The following is a 20947-nucleotide window of genomic DNA, read 5'->3' as shown; positions in this document are numbered from 1 at the left end:
GTAAGTAGAGAACAGGCCTTGCCCAGTATTCCCTGGGTACCCTTCTGCTGACTTCAGCAGTAGTTACATTTGAATAAAAGCTATACTAAGTAAGGACTTTAGAATTTGCCTTGTCCTCTGCCTGTATCAGTACTGCTACAAACACTTACTAAGTCATGCAGTATCATTATCTAAGAGGTTTTCTGAACATCTCTAGATCTAAATTCAGATCTCTAGAAATTAATAGCTTGTCCTTACTACAAGTGCAAAACAGGTTATGTGGAAAACTGGAGGTTTATCTTGTGCAGTTTTCCTGGTTAGGAATGTTCTGTAGACATGAGACAAGCCACAGAGCTGAGATACAAATCAAACTTGGTTTGTAATTGTCCAAGAGTACTAAAGGAGCTAGCAAATGTTAGAGCAGGACCTCTCTCATCACCTATCAAAGGTCTTGGGAGTGTGGGGAGGTTCCTGATGACAGAAGATGTAACAGTGTTATTGCGGTTTACAAGAGGGGTGTGACGGAAGACCTGGGAAACTAAACACAAAGGCATGGGGCATTGGCCACCTCTGTAGGAAGCCTGTTCCAGGGTTTGTCCACCCTCTTGCTGAAGAACTGATTATTCATGTCTCGTCTGAACCTCCCTGAGGGACACAGCTTTGAGCCATTCATATGCATCCTGTCACTGGATCCCAGGGCGAACTCAGCACCTCCCTCTCCACCTCCTCTTCTCAGGAAGCTGTAGTGAGCAATGAAGTCACCCCTTGGCCACCTTCTCTCCAAGCTAGATGAACCCAGTGCCATGGCCACTTCCCACAGTACCTGCCTTTCAGTCGCATCACCAGCTTTCCTACCTTCTTCTGGCACATTCGAAGATCTTAGCATCCTTCTTAAATTATGGGCTGCAATCTATAGAATCGCATTCCTGTACAATTTTCCCTCAGACTATGGGAATGGAGTTAGTAGAGCTGTAGTGAGTCAGTTCAATGTGTGCTATGTCAGCATTCATTTGCTTTGTGCAGCCCTTTGCAGAGAGGAAAGCGTGGTCTGAAAATGCACTGGCTAACAGTTTGTTTTCAAATGTAACTCACAGCATAGGTTTTAGCTCATAAATCTCCTTTGAATAGGATTCAAATGTCATTTGAAATCTTTGCTCTTTGAAGACTGTCTTTTCCCTGAAAATCATCTGGACAGAGGATACTCCTGGCCTCACTCTGCTGATCCATCAGATGCACAGTTGGACACATGCATGGGCCTGTCTTGTCACACTGGGCTTGCATCAAAATGTCTCTTTAACTGAATAGAAATAGACTGGCAGCTCTCTGCACTTACTTCACCAGTTTTGCAAACCAGTTACCAAGTGTGTGCTGGAAGGTTGTTTTGTGGTTTCCTTTATTAAAAGTATCAGTAATTTCACTGGCATTCTCTGCATTCACAGCATCCATGAAGCAGAAAAATCTGTATCTCATGGTATGTTACTACAGGCCACATACCCAGCTGAGGCTCTGACAGAAGAGGGCCCCCCACCTCAATAACCTCGTTTTCACGCGTGAAAAACGTTACTGTAGGAATAGGTAGCACAGTATCAGGGGAAGTTCTACAATTTTCTGCTGCAATTTTGAGTAGGTAAATGTTTCTGGAGGCATGAGTAGATCACAAGGTGACTGTGAGCCACCAGTGTGATACAGGCAAATGCATTCTTCTGTGTAAGGCAAGATATTTCCATAGAAAAGGCAAGTGTTGTGCAAAGCCTTGGTGAGAACTCACCTGTACCACTGTGGATAGTTCTCATTCCTCAGGTTCAAGAAAGATCTGTCTGGTATGACTTCAAGGAAGTCTAGTATAAGGCAAACAAATATTAAGCAATTGATTAGGGATGTAGAGAGCCGATAGAAGTTTTCTAGAAGAAGCAAGACAAAGGCTGAGAGAGCTGTCTTCACTTTCAGCAAACATAACGATGTAGGCAAAAGGAGGAAAAGAGCTATTGAAGCAAGAAAAAATATGGTAAAGAACACAAACCAATTCAGAATTTCTTTCAAAGAAGATGTTACCCTAAACAGCATGCTTGCTATATCTCTGCAAAGGTCATGCAGAGGAAACCAAACACCTGTTTTTAACCAGTGGCATCACCACAACCAAATGTATGTATATGGTGTGAATGCTCAGATTTATATCATCTGTATGTGCATACCAGTTTTGGCACCAGTGCACAAAATTAGAGGAATAGTACCTTACTCTCAGTGAGCAAAATACTGAATCCTAAAGAAAAATGTATTTTCCAGTATTTTAAACAAGATCTAAACCTTCCTGCAAAGGGAGTTAGGCAAAAGGCATGGAGAGATAGGTAGGGCAGGAGAGGTGGAGGAGTTCACTGTATGTAAGAGAGAAGAATAGCCCCTGTGGTTAGGGGTGATGTGATTGAGAACCTCTGGGTGAGGATTAGCAGGGATGGATGATAAAGCAGATCTCCTGATGGAATGCTAAGGATCAGGGTTTACTGGACTACTTGTTAAATTCATTTGACTCGAGAATTTACCTGTACAACTGTTTTAGTTTTGGTGGCATGTCCAAGGAACAGTATGGTAAACTGTATTCTTCCATACTCTGCGTAGTTCAACTTCTAAAAGCTCTGGATCAAACTTTACATTATTATTTTTAGTCTTTAGTACAGTAGTCTTGAAATCTCCTGTACATGTGATACTGTTCTTTCTTTCTAGGCAGGCAATGTGGTGACAGGAGAGATGGTAGAAGAACTTATTATTTCTGGAGCAGATATTATTAAAGTGGGTATTGGACCAGGTAAGTCAAGGGTGGCTTTTGGTACCATTGGTGGAGGACAGAGGAGTTGTCCAGATGGAACAAGTATATAATGCTGTTTCCTTGCCTGTTAGGATGCCAAGACCCACTCAGGTCAATAAAGTACCAGTGAACTTGCACACAGTGTTTAAGAAATACGCACCCTGGGTGCCAGTGTCTTGTAATGAACAGTGTTGAGTTTTGCATCTTCAGTCAGTGAAGATAGTTGTTACTGGAAGCACTGGGCTGCCTGGGTTCTTGACATTATCACTGGTAACATGTGTTGTGTTTGGGAACACTTTTCTAGCCAGTTGAAAAGAGGATGAGTCATCCGAACTAAAGCTCAAAGGATACTGTGTCCAGGTGTCCACCTCTGCCAAGGAAAGATGGGTTTCTGAGTAGCTTTATGATTTGTGTTCTGTGAAGCTGAGGTTATCCCTGTCAATGTCTTCAAAGATGAAATGGTGTAAATTGTGAAATACGGATAACTTTGCCTCTACCTGTTCCTATTGCCAGGGAGCTAAAATTTACACTAATGTACTTACATGCACTAACATTTCCATGGATAAACAAGAGAACCCTGACCTTCTTACAGTGTTTTCCCTATCTTCCCTTCTCTAATGTTGTCTGGCTAACACTGTCATAATCTTTTTTTTTTTTCCCCCCTTCCTTGTGCCTTCCTTCACATGTTCCTTCTTTTGCTATTTTCTTCTTAGACTGCAGCTGGAGTCACCATATGTGACTAGATTTGCTAGATTTTAAAGTGGCTAACACAAATGCCACTGACAGTATAGTTGTGATCAGCCAGTGCAGTGCAGGCAGGTTGTTTACTCTGCAGTGCCAGATAGTTACGGTCCATGAATGGATAACTGGAGCAGAGAAAATGATGTAGTAAACATTGCAATTGTGCCCAGGAAGATATCAAACAATAAATACTGCAAAATACATAAGAATCAACAACAGCGATTTCATGGTATAATTGTCATGGGCAAATTCAGATTTAAAAGAAGAATAATTATGGTTTGTAGCCTCAAACATGGAAATACAGGTAAATGCTGTATAGTCCTCCCTGGAGATCTTCCCGAACAGGTCTGTACAAGATGACCATGCAAATCCACAAGTAACAAATGTTTCTCCCTCAGGTCTTGAGGCTCTTTCCCAGATAATGATCCATCTTGTGAAAAATGGCAGTGATTTATTATAAAGCATTACATACACTATGCAGTACAAGCCCTGTGGAAATTACATTAAAACTAACTTTCTTACTATTTTGCAAGAATTCTTCTTGGTGTTTTCACTTCGTCAGTTCTTTGAAGGATCTTTGGTAACTTTTGCTTTACTGGTAGCTCGAGTATACCTGGATATCAGCTGAGTGAAGGGATTCAGATTTCACTGCATTTTGGTTTAGAATCTGTTTTGAAATTCTCTTATTATGCAGACCTTTTAGGTCTGTATCCTAAATTATAGGACCCAGACTGGCAAAAAGTAGTCCTCATTTTGACTCTTAATTTGAGAACAAAATAGAGAAGGTATTCCAATAGGTCTATAGCCATGTTGCTATACTGAATTCTAAGTAAATTGGTTTTTTAATATATGTATAATATATTATATATAGATAGATAGCTAAAGATATACACATACTTTTATTTTTATCTATACGTACATGCATGCACAATGTATGGGTATAAATAATATCATTCAATGAGTAGATATAGTTCCTATATTTCCCTTGTTGTTGTACTGTACAACTTTCTGATTACTTATCACACTTTTTAAATGCTATGTGCTGATTTTTTTATATTCCCCAAAATTGCCATCAGCCAGATATTCCTGCCTTCAGTATTAAACAAAAGATGAGAAAATTGTTACAAAAAAATCACAAATTTTATCAGAGAATTACTTCTTTAAACATGCAGAAAAGAGATAGAAATATTTATTAGGAGAAGTAATCAGGTAATGCTTACTGCTGAGTCTCACAGGTTGTGATTCTGGTCCTTTTGTCCCTTCCCTTCAGGCACCTCAGTCAGATTTGCTTTCTTGTGATGCAGTAATTCCCTAACGGAGAAGCATTACTGATGAGAACTAAACTGGGACTAGCCCTGGAGAAGAAAGGGGGGACATTAGTCTCCTCAGCCACAGCTCCCATGAAGTGGTATGGGAGCATTTCAGAACTCAAGTTCCTGTGTGCTCCTTTTGTCTGTGAGAAGCCAGCTTTGGCAATAGAGACTTCTTGGGAGAAAAATAATGCTGAAAGAAACACATTTTTTCTGTGCCATTTCTGTCATCTTGATGTTTATTCCTCTCGTTCTCTTGTCTAGGTTCTGTGTGTACCACTCGGATTAAGACAGGGGTGGGCTATCCACAGCTAAGTGCTGTTATTGAGTGTGCAGACTCAGCACATGGCTTGAAAGGACATATCATCTCTGTAAGTAACTATCATCCACTCTCAGATTCCCACTGTATAAATCGTTGTGGAACGGGAGAATCAAACAGTCTAGTACCCTGCATGTTAAAGCCTGTCCTTCTGTCATCCCCAGCTGACTCCTCTATTAGTTCCTAGAACAGTCAGTGGAGATCCACATGTAAAGAAACCAGCTCCCTAACATTAAAAAATGTGGGCACCTCACTCCTGTTTATGCCCTTTGAAATCTGCTTCTTCCTTAGTGGAATAGGCTGTTATGTAAACAGAATAGGAAGCTTGCTAGTGTTTTCACTATTGAAGCAAACAGTAATTCCTATGAAAGACTTCTGAAAAAAGGGTGGAATGTAAACATGACTTGCTTCAGAGTGTGACTGGGGGACAGGCAGGCAGTAGAAGGGAGTACAAGGTAAAATGATGTGAGCCCATCTGTCCTCTGGTCAGATTGATTCTGAGAGCATCCTCTCAAAGCTCTCTGTGCATGGGCAGGAGTGTTTGACGTGGCTCTTTTGAGCACAGCTGGCACGTGAGCCACTTACATTCTCACTAAACTCTGGGGAAATAACAAGCCTGTGGAGGAAAAAGAGCATCTCTCTGTATTGCCTGCTAATGACAGTTTCCACTCTTGTCAGCAAGACCAGATTCACCTCACAGAGATAAAGTAAATTGGTAAGCATGGCCCCAGACTGAGCTGGAGTGCAGTCTGCAGCACCCTGTGTGTTTGGGCACACACAGGCAGTCGGTGTGTCCTGGCCATATCAGGCTGGCACAGCCTCTGCAGGCTGCCTGTGAGGCAGCTGCTCATGGGGAGGCCGCAGGGGCTCACCTGTGTGCTGTGCTCACAGCCAGCAGGCTCTCTCTGCTACTCTAGGAGATGCCACACATGGGATTTTAGTTCTACTGCCAAGTGAAATCACTGGAAGGCCCTGGTTTCTTCTACCCTCTTGGGACTAGTATCCATGGGAGGAAGGAGTGTTGTGTTGCGTTGTTGAGGAGGGAGGTGAGAGGAAAACAAACTGATTGGGGATGGGTAAAAGGTTTTACTGGATCTCATGGAGTATAATGGAGCAGGAACGTGTTACAGTCAGATCTCTCTTACTCTTTAGGTTAATGAATATGCAGTCCCTCCTCTCTATGGCTCCTCTATATGAATTTTGCAGAAAAAAAGAGGAGCAGTCTGTGATTTTTGTGACTTGGGCAGTATTGCAAATGTTTCTGTCTATAACAAACAGTAGAACATGTGCAGTAGAGCTTGAATGCCTCACTCATTACTGTGAAGGCTGGATAAGTACAGGTGTCATCTTGGCAGTGGTGCTCAGAGATCCATCCCAGTTTTGCAATAATAATTTTCTGCTAGCAGCCCTCAGAAGAATGCTGTTATCCTGATTTTACAAGAAAACAGGGAATGTGTATTCAGACTGTTGAAAAATTAGATGCTTCTGTACTGTATCTCCTTTCCTTCTTTGGGAATGGATCAGTTCTTGACTTGCTCAGGTTTCAGTGATCCCGCGTCTATCAGCCCCCTGTGGGGGGAATATAGGAGGGCAATTTGATACTTGTCTGCTACCAACATCTGGGCCAAGAGAAATACCTTCAGCTGCAGCTGGGGTCTCTCACATCACTTCAGCTCAACTCTGTCACCTAATCTAAGAAGAATAAAGCAAGGGTAAGGACATTATGCCTGATTTCTGGAGCATTCAGATGGGTATTGGTGTATTTATTAGGGAAAGAAAAGGTTGGACTGCATGGTTGTTGCCAGAGCTCTGGCAAGAATATCATGGAAGAGAGGTATCCTCATGACAGAAAAACACCATATGGCAGCAATTCTAAGTATAGAATTGGGTCTGGTGGCAACAAGTATACATGGCATCCCTCAAAATGTCTTTCTGCTGTCTTTCTGCGGATTGAAGAAGGGGCACACCCTACCTGAGCCAAAAAAAATCCCTACAGGCAGAGTATCACCACAGCTATCTATGTCAATTCCCCAGGAGAAAATGTGTCCAGCAGTTTTTGTTATGTTGATATGAAAGTAGCAGGAGGATGTGAGAAGATTCAAAGCCTACCAGCTAGCTTCATGTATATTGTAGCTAATGGTGTGATATGGGTTAGTCCCTTGGGGTACTTTCTTGTATCCACTTCTGTTTTGTCCAGTACCTTCATCAAATTAACCCCTCATTCTTGTTATGTTGGTACAATTTCCATATGAAGGAAAGAGGTCACACTCTCAGAATGAGGAAGTGATGGTGCCGAGCACAGTGTAGGCACTGCAGAGAACACAGCATGACTGAACCCTGATCGTCAGGAGCTCTGCTAGAATGGGAGCACAAACTGGGATTTTAAACGTTCCTATTACTGAAGTTATCTTGTATGATTTTTGGAACTGATTCGTTGACAAGGAAGGTGACAAATTTCAGGCAAACATTATAGTCCAAGTGAACACCTGGTGTCTGTCTAGTCATTTACACAGAGAAGTAGGAGGTAAAATTGCACCAGTTACTTTCGTCATGCTAAATTATCTGTAAGACTAAAAGCTCACCTCAGAAATGAATCTTTCATGACTCACTGAAAGCAGAGAGGAAACCCTCCATGAGATACAGGCATGGTTTCTGTCCCGTGCTGTTTGTCTGGGAGCCAGTAGTCTCAGTTTTCATTCTTGCTAATCCCTTGGCCTTGAAAAAGTGCTGCAGTGAGTTACAGTGGAGTGGACCTGCTGGAGATGTTTCTTCTAGGTCAGAGAACTCCTCTGCTGGACAGAGGCAGTCACATATTCTAGTAAGCCAGCAATGTGGGGAATGGAAAGCAGCCCTGCATGTGTCCTCTCTCATGTGGCTGTCATTTGACAGAGATCCCTTTTTCCCCTTCTCCCTGCCTGGGTGATAGGTCACCAGCATTCAGTGAAAAGAATGACTAAGGGCTTCTTCATCCAGCTACTGCCATACTGTCCCTTTTTCCACACAGAACACTTTCCACACAGAAACAAACCCGGTATATGCAGTTCAGAATAAAGCACCATATGTATTGTTTTTACTGCTGTACATGCCACATACTTTATATATCTCCTGCATAATAAATAGCTATCTATTTGCTGATAGCAGCAAATAGATAGCTACAGTGCTTTGTAGAAAGTACTGGTTATACAGTTTATTATAAAGGTTGCTTGAAACATAAATCATAGTTATAAACTCATTATAAATTGCATATAATACTAAATGTTCAACCAGTGTATACTGGTTTTCCATGCTGTATTTCTTTTCTTACTTGGGCTAAATTTTCTTGCTTGGACCAAATTTTGTAAAATGGCTTATCTATCTGGAGAACAAGACGGGGGACAAAAACATTACTTCAGTCACATTAAAGTAATTCTCTTGGGAAAGCTACTTTCCCCTGTCCTTCTTCCTAGCACCCACGTGGCTCAGAATCTGTGCTGTCTACAGGTTCTGTGATGACCATAGCCCTTTCCAGTAGTCTTACTTTGGTGTTATGCCAGTTCTCCTGAATTCAGAGGCAGATTTTTACAGATAAGTTTCCCCAGGGTTCTGAGGTAGAAGCTGAGCCTGCAGCAAACTCTGTAACTGAAGCCTAGCCATCTACAAGTCGTTTTCAGCCTAGACCCAGGGCCCTGTTGGGACAAGCTGAATTTCAAGGGTAAGCTTCCAAGGCAATGCAGCAGCAGAACAGTCTTACTTTGTAAACAGAGTGCCAGTTTTTTCACATGGAATGAAGTGCTTCACTGCTTATGGCTATATTATATAGCATCTTCTGACATAACTGCTTAGTATGTTCCCTTTTTGTTTCCTTTTCTGTGAATCACTAAATTTACCTGCTTATCTGAAGAATAATTGAAGAATCTTAACTGACGACATCTACAGATAAAGAAGGACTGTGAATCATCATTGTCAGTTCCTTTTATCTTAAATGGTAACCCATGAGCTTTTAAGTCTCTTAAGCTGCTCAGCATTTTGTAATTTGGTAACATTCAAAGAGGTATTTTTTTAAGCCGGTGATTAATGGTTATACAGTATGGCCCCCCCATCCTCATGGTACCTCTGAAAGCATAAAACCTTCATCGCTGCCACTACTGGGTTTATTATAAAAGTCAGATACTTAGCCACCCAAAAACAACTGACTGCAACCCACCTACCAGAGAGCATTCTGAAAGCCAATGTCTCTCAGATAGTAAAAGTCGTAAAACTGTTCTTTGAAGTTTATTAGACTCTTCTTTCTACTGTGGCTCTTCCTCCCCTGACACATGCACATGCACTCACACCCTCCTCCAGGCTATGACAGACTTGTTAAAAAGAAAGAATTGCACAAGCAGAGCCATTAAAAGGAGAGAGAGATTCAGCTGTCAGCCCAGCACTCATTCCTGGAGCTGACAGCAAGGGTGTCTAAGCTCAACAAAAGGCATATAATGTGCTAGAGGTTATCAGCAAATGGAATGAAAGCCTTTAAAGTTCTACCAGGCACTGTTTGCAGTGGGGTGCCCTTTGAAAAGCCACTCACTTTTGGATCCACCTGCTCAGTTTGTGTCTGAATCCTTTTCTGGGCACGCAGAGTTTCTAAACCACAGCCCCGCTGGCAGCTGCCCATCAAAGGCAGCTCTAATAGGGCTGATGGAGGGGGTGTCTGGCTGTGCTCGGCCGCAGGTCATGCATAGCCACGCATTTCTGCCAACAGGGAGGTGAAACAGCATGAGGTATCCAGCCAGTCTGGGGGTAGCTTCAAAAGCAGGAAAGATGTTGGCAGTCTGCAATGGATCCAGATCATCAAAGGAATGGGGAGCTCTCCTGGTACAATGACTGTGTAGACTAAAGGATCTTTCATCTGGTGCTCAGATCTTTACAAATTCTAAAGAACCATAGCACATGATGAGCTCTGCTGTGTGCCATTCCTTTTTTACAGCTCTATCATTCATACACAACCTCCCTCCCCTCAGCTGAACCCCCTTCATCAGCTGCTGCATTGCACTGAAACTGAAATGTGTAGGTCTAAAATGCTAAAGGTCCAGAGTGCTGTTGCTTGCTTACCAAGACCATAGCAAACAGTAAGGAGTAGGATGAGAGGCTCATTTTCACTTACCAAAAATTGTATTAACCGTGTTTGTTAGAGAATATCAGATAAAAATCCTACATAACTGATGCTATAGTCCCTCTTCCCTCCTACTGTGACCTTTTAGTATATTGTAAACTGCTGAGAAATTGTTTTTAAATGTCTTTGGTGGTTTAAGGTCGAGGCTTGTGGTACCTCTGCATCACACAGCCTTACATTAAAATGGCAGGGGATGATTCAGATCATCAGAGGAGGTTTTGTTTTCTGATTTCTGGGATTTGGAAACTTGCAGTCAAGAATTGGCATTGCTGCTGTTACCAATGGTATTATCAGTAGACTGTACAGTAGAGTAGGTGAGCCTCAAGGAGGTAAGCAGTAAAAAGGATTATTTGGATTCTGTGGAAACATAGCCAAGATGATACATCCCAAGTGCACAGCCAGCTGTCTTGACATGCTGTTCCTGAGCAGGGGCCACAGTGCTGCAGGTCACAGAGCTCCAGTGCTCACTGGGTCGCTGAGTGACCTCGCTGCCACTCACTGTCGTCTTTTCTTTGTGCAGGACGGAGGATGCAACTGCCCAGGAGATGTCGCCAAAGCGTTTGGTAAGAACAGTGTGCTGTGACACCCCCACGTGTCTCCAGCGCCCCTGGCAGCAGGGATGCAGGAATCGCTGTGACCCTGAATGTGTAATCAATTAGCAGGAAGTTAAGTTAGTCCCTGCAGCTGACTCCAGTGAAATTAATGCACCAGGCATGAATTTACTCTTTGGAACAGACAGTCCAAATTCTGCAGTGCAAAACATAGAGTGGTCAAAGTGATATTTAGAAATTATCTGCCTGGTGTGTATGAAATACACCTGCTGGGAGAGTAATATGAAGAAAACTGATAAGGGTTTCTTCTGAGTAGGGTTCAGAGATGCCTGGAACCTTGCCAGATCTGGCTGATTTGAGCCTTGAGTGGAAGAAGATCTGGTGGAATGCATGTTGGACAGAAGAGCAAAACAAAAAGGCAGGCCAGATCCCTGGAGATGTTCTTGGGATCAACTGTCCGTTTGAAGAGAAGAGATTTTATTTATACTGTATCCCCTAGAGCTAAGCAGATGTCTGAAACATCTAAGTTAATTATTAACAGATTTTGCTTTCATGTAAGTAAGTTCAGTGAATTGCACCAGCTCTTGGTGATAGAATAGAGGATTTAATCTGTGAGTATGGTCTATTGGGCATGAGAGTTATGTTGGTATGGGGGGGTCAAACTCATGATTGCCACTTAGCCATAACCTTGTTACAGCAGCATATGGGACGCAGTCATTAAATGCATCCTGAGATGACAAGGCATTTAAAGGTACTCCCCCACCTCCCAAAATGCCAGACTCTTTGGAGGTGTCAAGTAGGGTAATGCCTGGAATACAGTGGGACAGCACAGTCTCTCACTGGAATTTCAGGGTGGTATGAAAACAAGACATAGTGCATTATGATACAGAATGTCTGCTTTGCAGGAAGCTTTGCAAGTATGGAAAGTAGAGGCAGGCCTAAACTCAGATTACAGACTTGCCAAGAAAAAATCTAGGCCTGGAACTCAACTCCTGGAAAGGTTGAAACCAAAATTTCTCTTTAAGTTTGCAAACAGCTCCAGTTTTGAGAAAGGTCAGATCACAAGGAAGACTTAGAGAGTTCTAAGAACAGCTGTGGAGTGATTGCTACCAGCAAGGAATGTACTTGCTCATATTATTTCATGTAACCCTTGTGTTACCCAGTGGTGATGTGATGCAGATACTTCCAGTTGGGTGATTCCAACATAGCTGAACAGCAGCATCCACCCTTTTAGACAAGATTGTGTTTAAAAAATGCCCAACCTCTCCTCAGCCCTCACTCTGACATGGTGCCTGCAGTGAGGTCTTTATTCTGCCTTTTACTCTGGCTTCACAGCTCACCAAGTTCTTACTGGTGGTGTGGTCCTTGGGAGCTTGTGAACTGAAACTGTGACTTCACTGTATTCCCAGCTGTCTGCACAGAAACCTGGCCTGTGAAAAAGGTCTTTCTTCAACACGAGCATTTCCAGAAGTTAGAACAACAGGAAGCAACTTCACAGTGTTGCAAATGTTTTTCTTTGTAGTGTTTATTACAAGTCTGAAAGATCCCTGTAGTCTCTTTGGGCTAACTGAACCTGAACCTGCTTGAAACCTCTGAAGAGACACCTTCTGGCTTTACTGTTCATCAAGAGGTGCTGGGATTCACAGTGGTACGTGTCTGAAGGCTGCCACAGGATTATCCCTTGGACAGAGGAACATCAGAAAGCTGACATTTTCCAGGCAGTAGTTGTACTTTTGATTGTAGCCCAGACAGATCACTGTGACTGTGTGTCTCAGCTACAGAGCTAGAAATGATGGAGATGACCCTGAGGCAATAAACTTACTGTGTCTGGTTATGTACACTTGAGTTAGACACTGTGAACATGACAAGATGGACCCAGATGTGCCTTTGTCAAAGGTATGTGGCAAAATAAGCTTTGAGATAACTTTATTACTATCAGTGTTTATTGAATGCTACTGAAATGATTGGCTATCTGAGCCTCGTAGAGCGTAGCCATCATGCCCAACAAGTCAAAGCCTTGATACTGAATTGTCTGGCAGAGACCTCTGTTCTTGAGTTATATGAATATATTGGGTAGCAAAGACCAGGTGATAAAACATACAGACCTACAATTTCATCTAGGAATGAAGGCCTGGACAAAGCATGGACAAGAGACAAGAAGAGGACTTTGGCGGAAGTAATTGTGCTCTTTCTGGTGGATCACTGTAAAATCTTCATGGGATGGGATGATTCCCTATAAAGCAGTGACAAAGCATATATTGGAATTATGCCAAATGTGAAGACAAGCACTGGCAAAGGTGTGATTGGAGGAGCCAAGTTCATGGAAGCAGAAGGCATAGATTGGATTGAGAAAATTGTGAAGAACCAAGAAATACACGTTGAGAAGCTTTAAGGTGCACCTGTGACTTGGTGTCAGGACTCAGAGGCAGATTGGGCATTTTCACAGAGGGGAAACAAAGTAGAAGCCTATTTTAAAATGCAAGGAACAGGGAAGCACTGAAGATGAGGAACAGAAATGCTGGGAGAAGCATACTTTGGGAGAGACTGCTGGAGTTCTGGAGCTGCTGGATGGGAACCTGGTATGCATTAACTGAAGATGTCACTGCCATCTGGGTATTAGAGTATTAGATGATAATGAAAAAGATGTAGGTTGATAGGCAAGAAGAGCTGTTTTGATGCAGGAATGAGAGAAAGCATGAAAGAAATTTATGCTGGGCTCTCAGATGGTTCTTACAACTGAACCCTTGGAAAGGCTGATAACATGAACACATTTCTCAGAATGCTCCAGGGAGGCACTACTGTCTCCTTTTTTAATGCTGAGAAGTCAAAGCACAGAAATACTAAGTTCAATTGCCTGAGGTCACATACATTTTTCTGACACAGCCAAGAAAGAATGTGCGTTTTGAATCCTATGCCAGCATCTTTAACACATTACTGCTGTTCCTTACAGCAGTGGTTAGAAGAGATGCAGGAGCAGGGAAGGAAAAGGAAGGAAGATCATATGGAAAAGTCAACTGGGGACATATGCTAGTTCCAAATTATACTAGATCACACTGGTTCTTTCTCCTGTTTTCAACAGCTGTGTGTGTACCTACTGCTGCAAAGGCTTTCTGGCTCAGCTGGAGCACAGGTGAATGTTAATTCCAGGGTAAGCTCTGGCCCAGGCAAACTTAGGCTGCATCTGCCTGGAGGGCTGCCCAGCTCACAAATCCAGGCTGACTCCAGCTGAATTTGTGCAGAGCCAATCTGGTTATCAGTGACTTGTATAATCAGGCATACAAAAGACATCTGAGAGACTCTATCCAGATCCAGCAGAACCGTGTGAGTGTTGCAAGCTCGGGCTGGCGTCAGCACTGCTATTCTGTAATAGCTTGAAAGAGGAGGCACAGTGAAATGTGAATGAGCAAAATCAACCCAGATACAGCATAGGCCTCGAGGGGAAAGTCAGTGCACGAAAGTGGCATTGTGTAAAACCAGGACAAATCTGGCCAGCTCTGACTGAGCTACTGGGATGCTTGTGTGCAGCATACCCCATCACATCCTGTGTTATCTAGGTGGTTGTTGCCACGTGCTTCCAGTCCCTACAACCTAAAATAATGGCATGCTGTCAATCTGTACTTGAAAACAAAAGAGTGCAAATGGATGTTGCAAACACCATCAGTGCTTCTGGTGGTTATACAAGAAAAACATGCTTAAGTTAAAGACCATGCTAAAAACTACAACCTCCTGGTTGGATATTAAATGATGGAAGCATAATGGATCAGACTCAAACTTTCAGATACATTTGCAACACTGAAGCACAGTGGAAGGTTCTGGAGAACATTGGAGAAGTATATTTAATACGGGTTTATCATTTCTGGAGCAGCAGGGCAGCAAGCATGTGTCGTTTCAATGTTTAGACATGCTGCATCTGCTGTAACATAGCTCCTCTCTTCTGGAATAGCTTGATGAATTATGTTGTAGTTTGCAAAAGTTACTCAAGTTGGATGAATTTCAGTCCTGTAATTGAAGCATATTTGCTTCCCTCGCAAAATTATGCAGCCAAAAGGAAAATAATAAATAGATACAGAAGTGCACAGGAACCAAAATTCTGTGACTTTGAAGTGTAGTTTTCATGTGCCTTTTGCATTATTAATTTGAAGGCTGTAAGACTCACAACCAAAAATGGCATAGAATTGGGGATCAGGAAATCCTATTGATATGGCAGAATCCAGAATGTCTTTTGGCAGTCTTTTGACTTGTTTAAACACCCTCTTTGCAGCCTTGACCTCAAATCTGTCCCTCCTTCCTCATGTTTTCTTCCACCCATGAAGAAGACATAAACTAGATTTCCCAGGATGCTTGTTTTTTGCAAAGATGGAGCAAGGCTGTGCTAGGTAGCAACAGGAATTTGCCACCAATAATTAAAAGATGAGTATTCCCTTTGTTTTTGGCAGGTTAATAGTAGTAGCAGACATGAGTCGAACCAAGACTTTAAAACTCAGCCATCTGAAACAAGAAAGCTCAGGAGAAATCTGCCAGGTAGCTGACATGATAGGACACCTGAATGGGTGCCTGGCTATAAATATTGCTTGTGATGTGCTTTGCACAAGTTTCATTTTTAGTATCCCTTTACCATGGACACAGTGTTCCTTTCAAGCAGCCACCAGGCAAAGGGAGGTGAGGTCAGCAGAGCTGCTGGGTACTCTGCCCCCAGGCACTGCTGCCAGCTCTGCTCTTTGGCAAAGGGATGGATGGAGGAGCTGGCACGCTTCACTCTTGTCATGTGTTCTAAGATCAAAATATTCCCAACTTCAGGTTTGGTAGAAGCTGAGCAGATATGATAGAGATTTCACTTACTTTTCAGGTTTCAAGGTCTGGTGCTATTGTTTGGATAGTGACAGAGATCAGAGCAAATCATAATGCCAGACTTACCTAGTCTGGGATCTCTGCGGAGTTTGGATTTGTTCTTAGGAGGATGGGTGTAGTTCAAGCTCATCTGTGAAGTGTGGTTTATAGTTGAGTTCTTCTGCCAGTTCTGGGAAGAAGCTGAGCAGAGGGAGGCCTGTTCTGGCACATACACATTGAAGAAGCAGAGAGTATGAACAGGAAGATGCTTTCTTTCAGGGTTGGGTCACCACAGGCTCATAAAAGACTAAAAGCCAAATTTTTCCAAGGAAGACTAAATATGCCAAAATATCACAGGAGGAGCTGCTGGTGGAATAGTTCCAGCCCAGCTGGAAATATTGGAGATCACAGTAGAAAATTAAGAAAGATTCCAAAAACCTTCTTCCTGATCTTACTCCCAGCGGAGCCAATTTCATGATTTACAAAGCCAATTTCATGATGGGCTTTGTAAATCATGAAATTTACAAAGGAGATAGACAGAGTGAACAGTCAAGACTGAGTATTCAGTGTTGCTGTTCAGTATCTGGAACATATTTAGGAGTTGTAGCTATGGGTTAGACTTCCTTTGTGGTGTGTGCTGAGAACCCTAGAACCCAGGAATGATGGTCCTTGGCCCAGAATTTTTAAACAGGAACCAAATGCAGACCCATCCAGATCTTTGACTAGGAATCATCCAGAAGAACACTGAACACATACAGCTGATGGACTTGAAAAATCCGTAATTTCAGTTAAAAATCTGAATCAATCGTTTGATGTCATTGCTGGGAGGATTACATTACATCCATGAGTCTGCTTTCCTTCAGGGTACACTCCCACTCTCCACTTGTGGCCTAGAAAGCTCTTGAAGTTGTAACCATCAGCTTCTCTGTACAGCAGTGAGCTGTACAGAGTTAACAGGTCCCAGCCCTGTGTTTAGGACTGCTGATTGCTGCAGTCACAGTAAATAAGGAATCGTACTCAGATACTATTATGAAGTAAAGGGTTGAAACTGAATTTGAAAATAAAAGGCTGTGGGATAGAGCAGAATAATCTATATCTTTGTCATTGTAACAGAAAAGGTTTTTTTCTATTTAAAGTACCAGAGAAATACAATTCAGCCTGTGTCAGTTCTAAATAAGGCTTTTCCTCCAAGTTTGCTGTGACTATTACAGGAGGGGACTCCGTACCAGACTATTAAATGCTGGCTATTGTTTCTGGAGATCACTCTGTTCTTGCTTTGGCTTTCACCTTCTCCTTTCCCTGCTTTTTTATGTGTTATTTTGCTGATCACAGGAGCTGGTGCTGACTTCGTCATGATTGGAGGAATGTTTGCAGGCCATGACCAGAGTGCTGGAGACATTATAGAAAGGAATGGCAAGAAGGTGAAACTGTTCTATGGAATGAGCTCTGATACAGCCATGAAGAAGCATGCAGGAGGGGTTGCTGAATACAGGTATGAATTCCACACAGGAGCAATTGCAGTGCTCCCTCCATCCAGGAACTTTTGGAGCAGAATTGGGCAGAAGGAAACAGGCCTATGCTGCTACTCCTGTTGAAGCAGCTGTTGCCTACAGTCACGACCTGATCTGAGGGAGGAATGGAATCCAGAGGGAGACAGGGAGAAAGAGCTGGGGTTGGCTAGCTGAGAGCAGTGCTGTTCACTTGTTTGCAGCTGGTGTGGTGTGCTGTCACTGTTGAACCAGTGTGGTCTGGGAAGTCATTAGGCACTCTCCTGACTTACTGCTCCTTCAAGATATGTATCAGCTAAATGCTGGAACATGACATACCAGGCTGCAGTTTCTGTCCCTCTGCTTGTCCACACTGGGTGTTTTTTGGTGTAAGGATTCCCAGCTAACTCACATGCTCCCTTCTGCTTGCAGAAAGCGGATGCTGGTGAACTGGTGAAGTTCAGCTGGGGTTTCCCCAGTACAGAGATGAGGGCCCAGGACTTCCAAAGCACTCAGTCACCAGAAGCAGCTCTGGGATTCCCTTCTGCATTTGCTGGGCAGTCTTCATAGGCAGCAGAAGCCTGCTGTACAGTTTTCCCAGCCCTCTTTTGGTAACAGAGCACCAGAGTAGCCTCAAATAATGCAGAATGCAGAAGCTTCATTTTTGAACTAATTCCTCAGGGGAGAGGAAAGGAAGACAGACTTTGCAAAGAAATCTGTTGTTCCATTGCCTTTTTACTCTGGAAAGTGCTGAGAATGTTGACTTCTTGGAAAAGCAGATGACATCAGAAAACCTCTGTCTTTTCTCTTATGAGTGGCAGTCTTAGTCACTACCCTTGGACAACATGGTTCTTAAATACTTCATTAGAGAATGACTCCTCTCTTACAGTAAACACTGGTTTATTGAGGGGTCCCTTTTGATTCTTCTCTGCTGGCATAGATTCAGGCTCTGGTCCCATCTGGTAGACTGCTGTTTGCAGGAGTCTTGGTACACCTGCAGTTCCAGCCAGACACTCGGGATTGATGAGTTTTGTTGGCCTCATCTGCTACAACCACTGCAGTTTACAGGTTTTTCCCAGTGTGTCCAGCTGCTACCATGGGTAAGAGTTGCAGCTCTGTGAAGGTGACAGCACAGAATGTAAAGCAGAATAGGATCCACAAAATGAAATGGAATTCATGCTTTGACACAGAGACAAGCTGATAGATAGTAATCCCAGATGTCATGCTAGACAGAAAGATCTTTGATTCCACCCCAGCATTGACTCCTGTGGTGGTTTTCGTCTGCACCATAAAATTGTGTACTCATTCACATAGCACTTAGCAGAATGCAAAGTGGTAAAACTTAGCCTCCACCAGAGCATTTACAGCCATTTCCTTTGGCCTAGATCGTGGCATCACAGAATCATTTGCGTTGGAAGGGACCTTTAAGGTTCATCTAGTCCAACATCCCTATAATGAGCAGGGGCATCTTCAACTAGATGAGTTTGCTCAGAGCCCTGTCTAACTTGGCCTGGAGTGTTTCCAGGCATGGGGCATCCAGCAGGTCTCTGGGCAACCTGTTCATTGTTTTTGTTTTCGCACACAAGTTTTTATTTGCTGAAGAAAGAGCTGCACAAGATGCCATCTGCATCTGAGACAAGCTGAAATGATGCACCAGACAGATGTGGTTGCATATCTCTGAGCTTTCATTCACTTTGGGTTCATATGCCACTGCCCAGAAGCAGCACACAGTCTGGGGGCTCTTTTTTCTTTTTTTGTCCCCCAGCAAGTCTGCTTGTCATCAAAGCCTCTGAACAAATGCTCTGAGTGGACAGCACTAATAAGTGTCTTGTAATATAAAAGTGGCAGCTGCCAATTGCACAGTGGTGCTGGCAACCTTTACCTGAATGCTCATTTCCTGTCCTGTGCTTGAGTCAGCTTGAGTGTGGGAAAGGCCTGATGCTGCTCAGGCACGTAGTTAATGGCATCTACCTGAGAGATCACTGAGCAGCCCAAGAGTGCTGCATGGACCTCAGTGCAGCACAGTCATTAGAGCCTGGCCTCCACAGAGCTGGTGAAAGATGTAGGAAGAATTTGAGAAAGCCAGGAGGACAAAGGACTAAGGCAGCTCTTAAATTCTGTTCTACCTAATTAGGTGTGTGTGATCTGGCAACAAAATTTATTGCCAGCAGGAGAACTAATTGACACTGGTCCCTCTTAAAAATGAGAAAAAGTGCAAGTATCCCGTCTCATAGGAGCAAAGGTTATGCAGAAAGGTGCTGTATTTGGCTCAGTCTAGACAGACCTTTTGAAATCATTATGGGCAATGCTATACAAATTTGGCTTGATCCATAGCTGTATTTTGATTTGCATCCTCGATTTGAGAATTCCCTGAGGACCAGGTTCTGAAACTTTCTCAGCAGCAAGGGAGCAGGAGCACAATCTGAAATTCTGAGTTGCTGTTGAAATACTGTATTTCTGTGCCACTAATAGGTAGCATAGTAGGAGTCTCCCCATCTACTGCTAGATACAACAGCTCCAAACACTAAATCTGTGAGCCTTGGCTCTTAACTAGGGAAGTGCTGGTACTCATCTTCACTCTACAGCTATGACACTGACCTGGCTACCTGTACCAGCCTTGGGCTTGGTCTTCCTTGGCCTGTCCCAGCGTGAGTGTCACTGTGGTTTAAAAATAGCAGCTGCTAAATCCAGCATTGTAAATGTGCTGGGCATTGAAGGGGGATTTGAAACAGCACAAGGTTTTCTTTGAATTGCTTTTATAGTAAAAGTTACAGGAAGTTTAATCACTTCCTAGTTTAGCTGATGGCAACCTTGAACCAAAAGGCTTCTTAGTCAGCATTTTAAATGCTGGATACCCCAAACTTGACCCAAACAGGTCAAGTCAGTGAGGTCCTTTATATGCATTTAAAAAGCCCAGCTGTAAGTCTGTATTGGTGACTCAAATAAGCTGTTTTGTCTTTAGAAGAGCCTGAACACTCACAATGTGTTATTCAAGCAGCGGGGAGCTCAGTGTGCTCAGTCCCCTGCAGAATCAGACTGCTTGTCATTTAACTTCATCTTCTCAAAATTACACGTGTTGGCTGGAGAACCTGAGCCTGCAGCAGTTACATTAAAACTGACAGATAAGGTGAGATGGCTGTGGCAGGGAATAAAGTCATGAGAGTAATTGTTTTTGTAATGAATATGTCAAGCTGATCCCATTTAATCTGTGTACTCACTTTCATTAATCTTATGTCATTTATATATTAGCTTATTTTTACATTTTCACCTCCTTCCATGAGGAATATGGATCAGAGCTGGGGATTTCTGAAAAGCAATTTTAATGTTTCTTTTGTGGGAGAAGACAAATAAGGCAAGCAGGGACTGAGGATGCATGCAGTATTGTTCAGTTCGAGCCAATTTGGTTTTGCTAACCCTTTTGAAATTTCACAGGTTTTGTGTGAATGCTGCAGTTCTATTGTGGCCACTCAGCAATTCACAGCTGCTACTAAGCTGGGTTTGGGCACTTTATATTAACTGCAGGGTGAAATTTTGGCCATAGAGACAGAATAGCACCAACTGCTGGCTGCTGCTTACCATCTTGTGTGTCCCAAATGATAGCCTAGAAAACCTGCCCCCAGTTCCTCCGTTTCTTATATGCCCCACTCAAAAGATTGCTTCATGCCAGGGCAGCCTGACCCCTTTATTCTGACCCACATTCTGCTGGGCTAACAGAGCACCATCACATGTGTTTCATGCCATGCAGCCTGCCAGGATTCCCACCCACCACACACATCCTTCCATGCAGCAGCCTTCAGCT

At 43.1% G+C, this 20947-nt stretch overlaps 1 protein-coding gene across 4 annotated transcripts in view; it reads left to right on the top strand.

The window, feature by feature from the left end:
* The window catches only part of GMPR (guanosine monophosphate reductase), a 47866-nt gene that overhangs the window by 12006 nt on the left and 14913 nt on the right, over positions 1-20947 (top strand). For all 4 annotated transcript variants that reach the window (XM_041475516.1, XM_041475518.1, XM_041475519.1 and 1 more), the window contains exons 5-8: positions 2698-2779; positions 5095-5201; positions 10804-10846; positions 16994-17153. In XM_041475516.1, coding sequence (XP_041331450.1) covers positions 2698-2779; positions 5095-5201; positions 10804-10846; positions 16994-17153 — 392 coding nt within the window. The remainder of the gene's footprint in view (positions 1-2697; positions 2780-5094; positions 5202-10803; positions 10847-16993; positions 17154-20947) is intronic.

Source organism: Pyrgilauda ruficollis, unplaced genomic scaffold (assembly GCF_017590135.1).
Source record: "Pyrgilauda ruficollis isolate IOZ18807 unplaced genomic scaffold, ASM1759013v1 scaffold35, whole genome shotgun sequence".
Lineage (NCBI taxonomy): Eukaryota > Metazoa > Chordata > Aves > Passeriformes > Passeridae > Pyrgilauda > Pyrgilauda ruficollis.
This window is presented reverse-complemented; position numbering and strand designations above follow the sequence as displayed.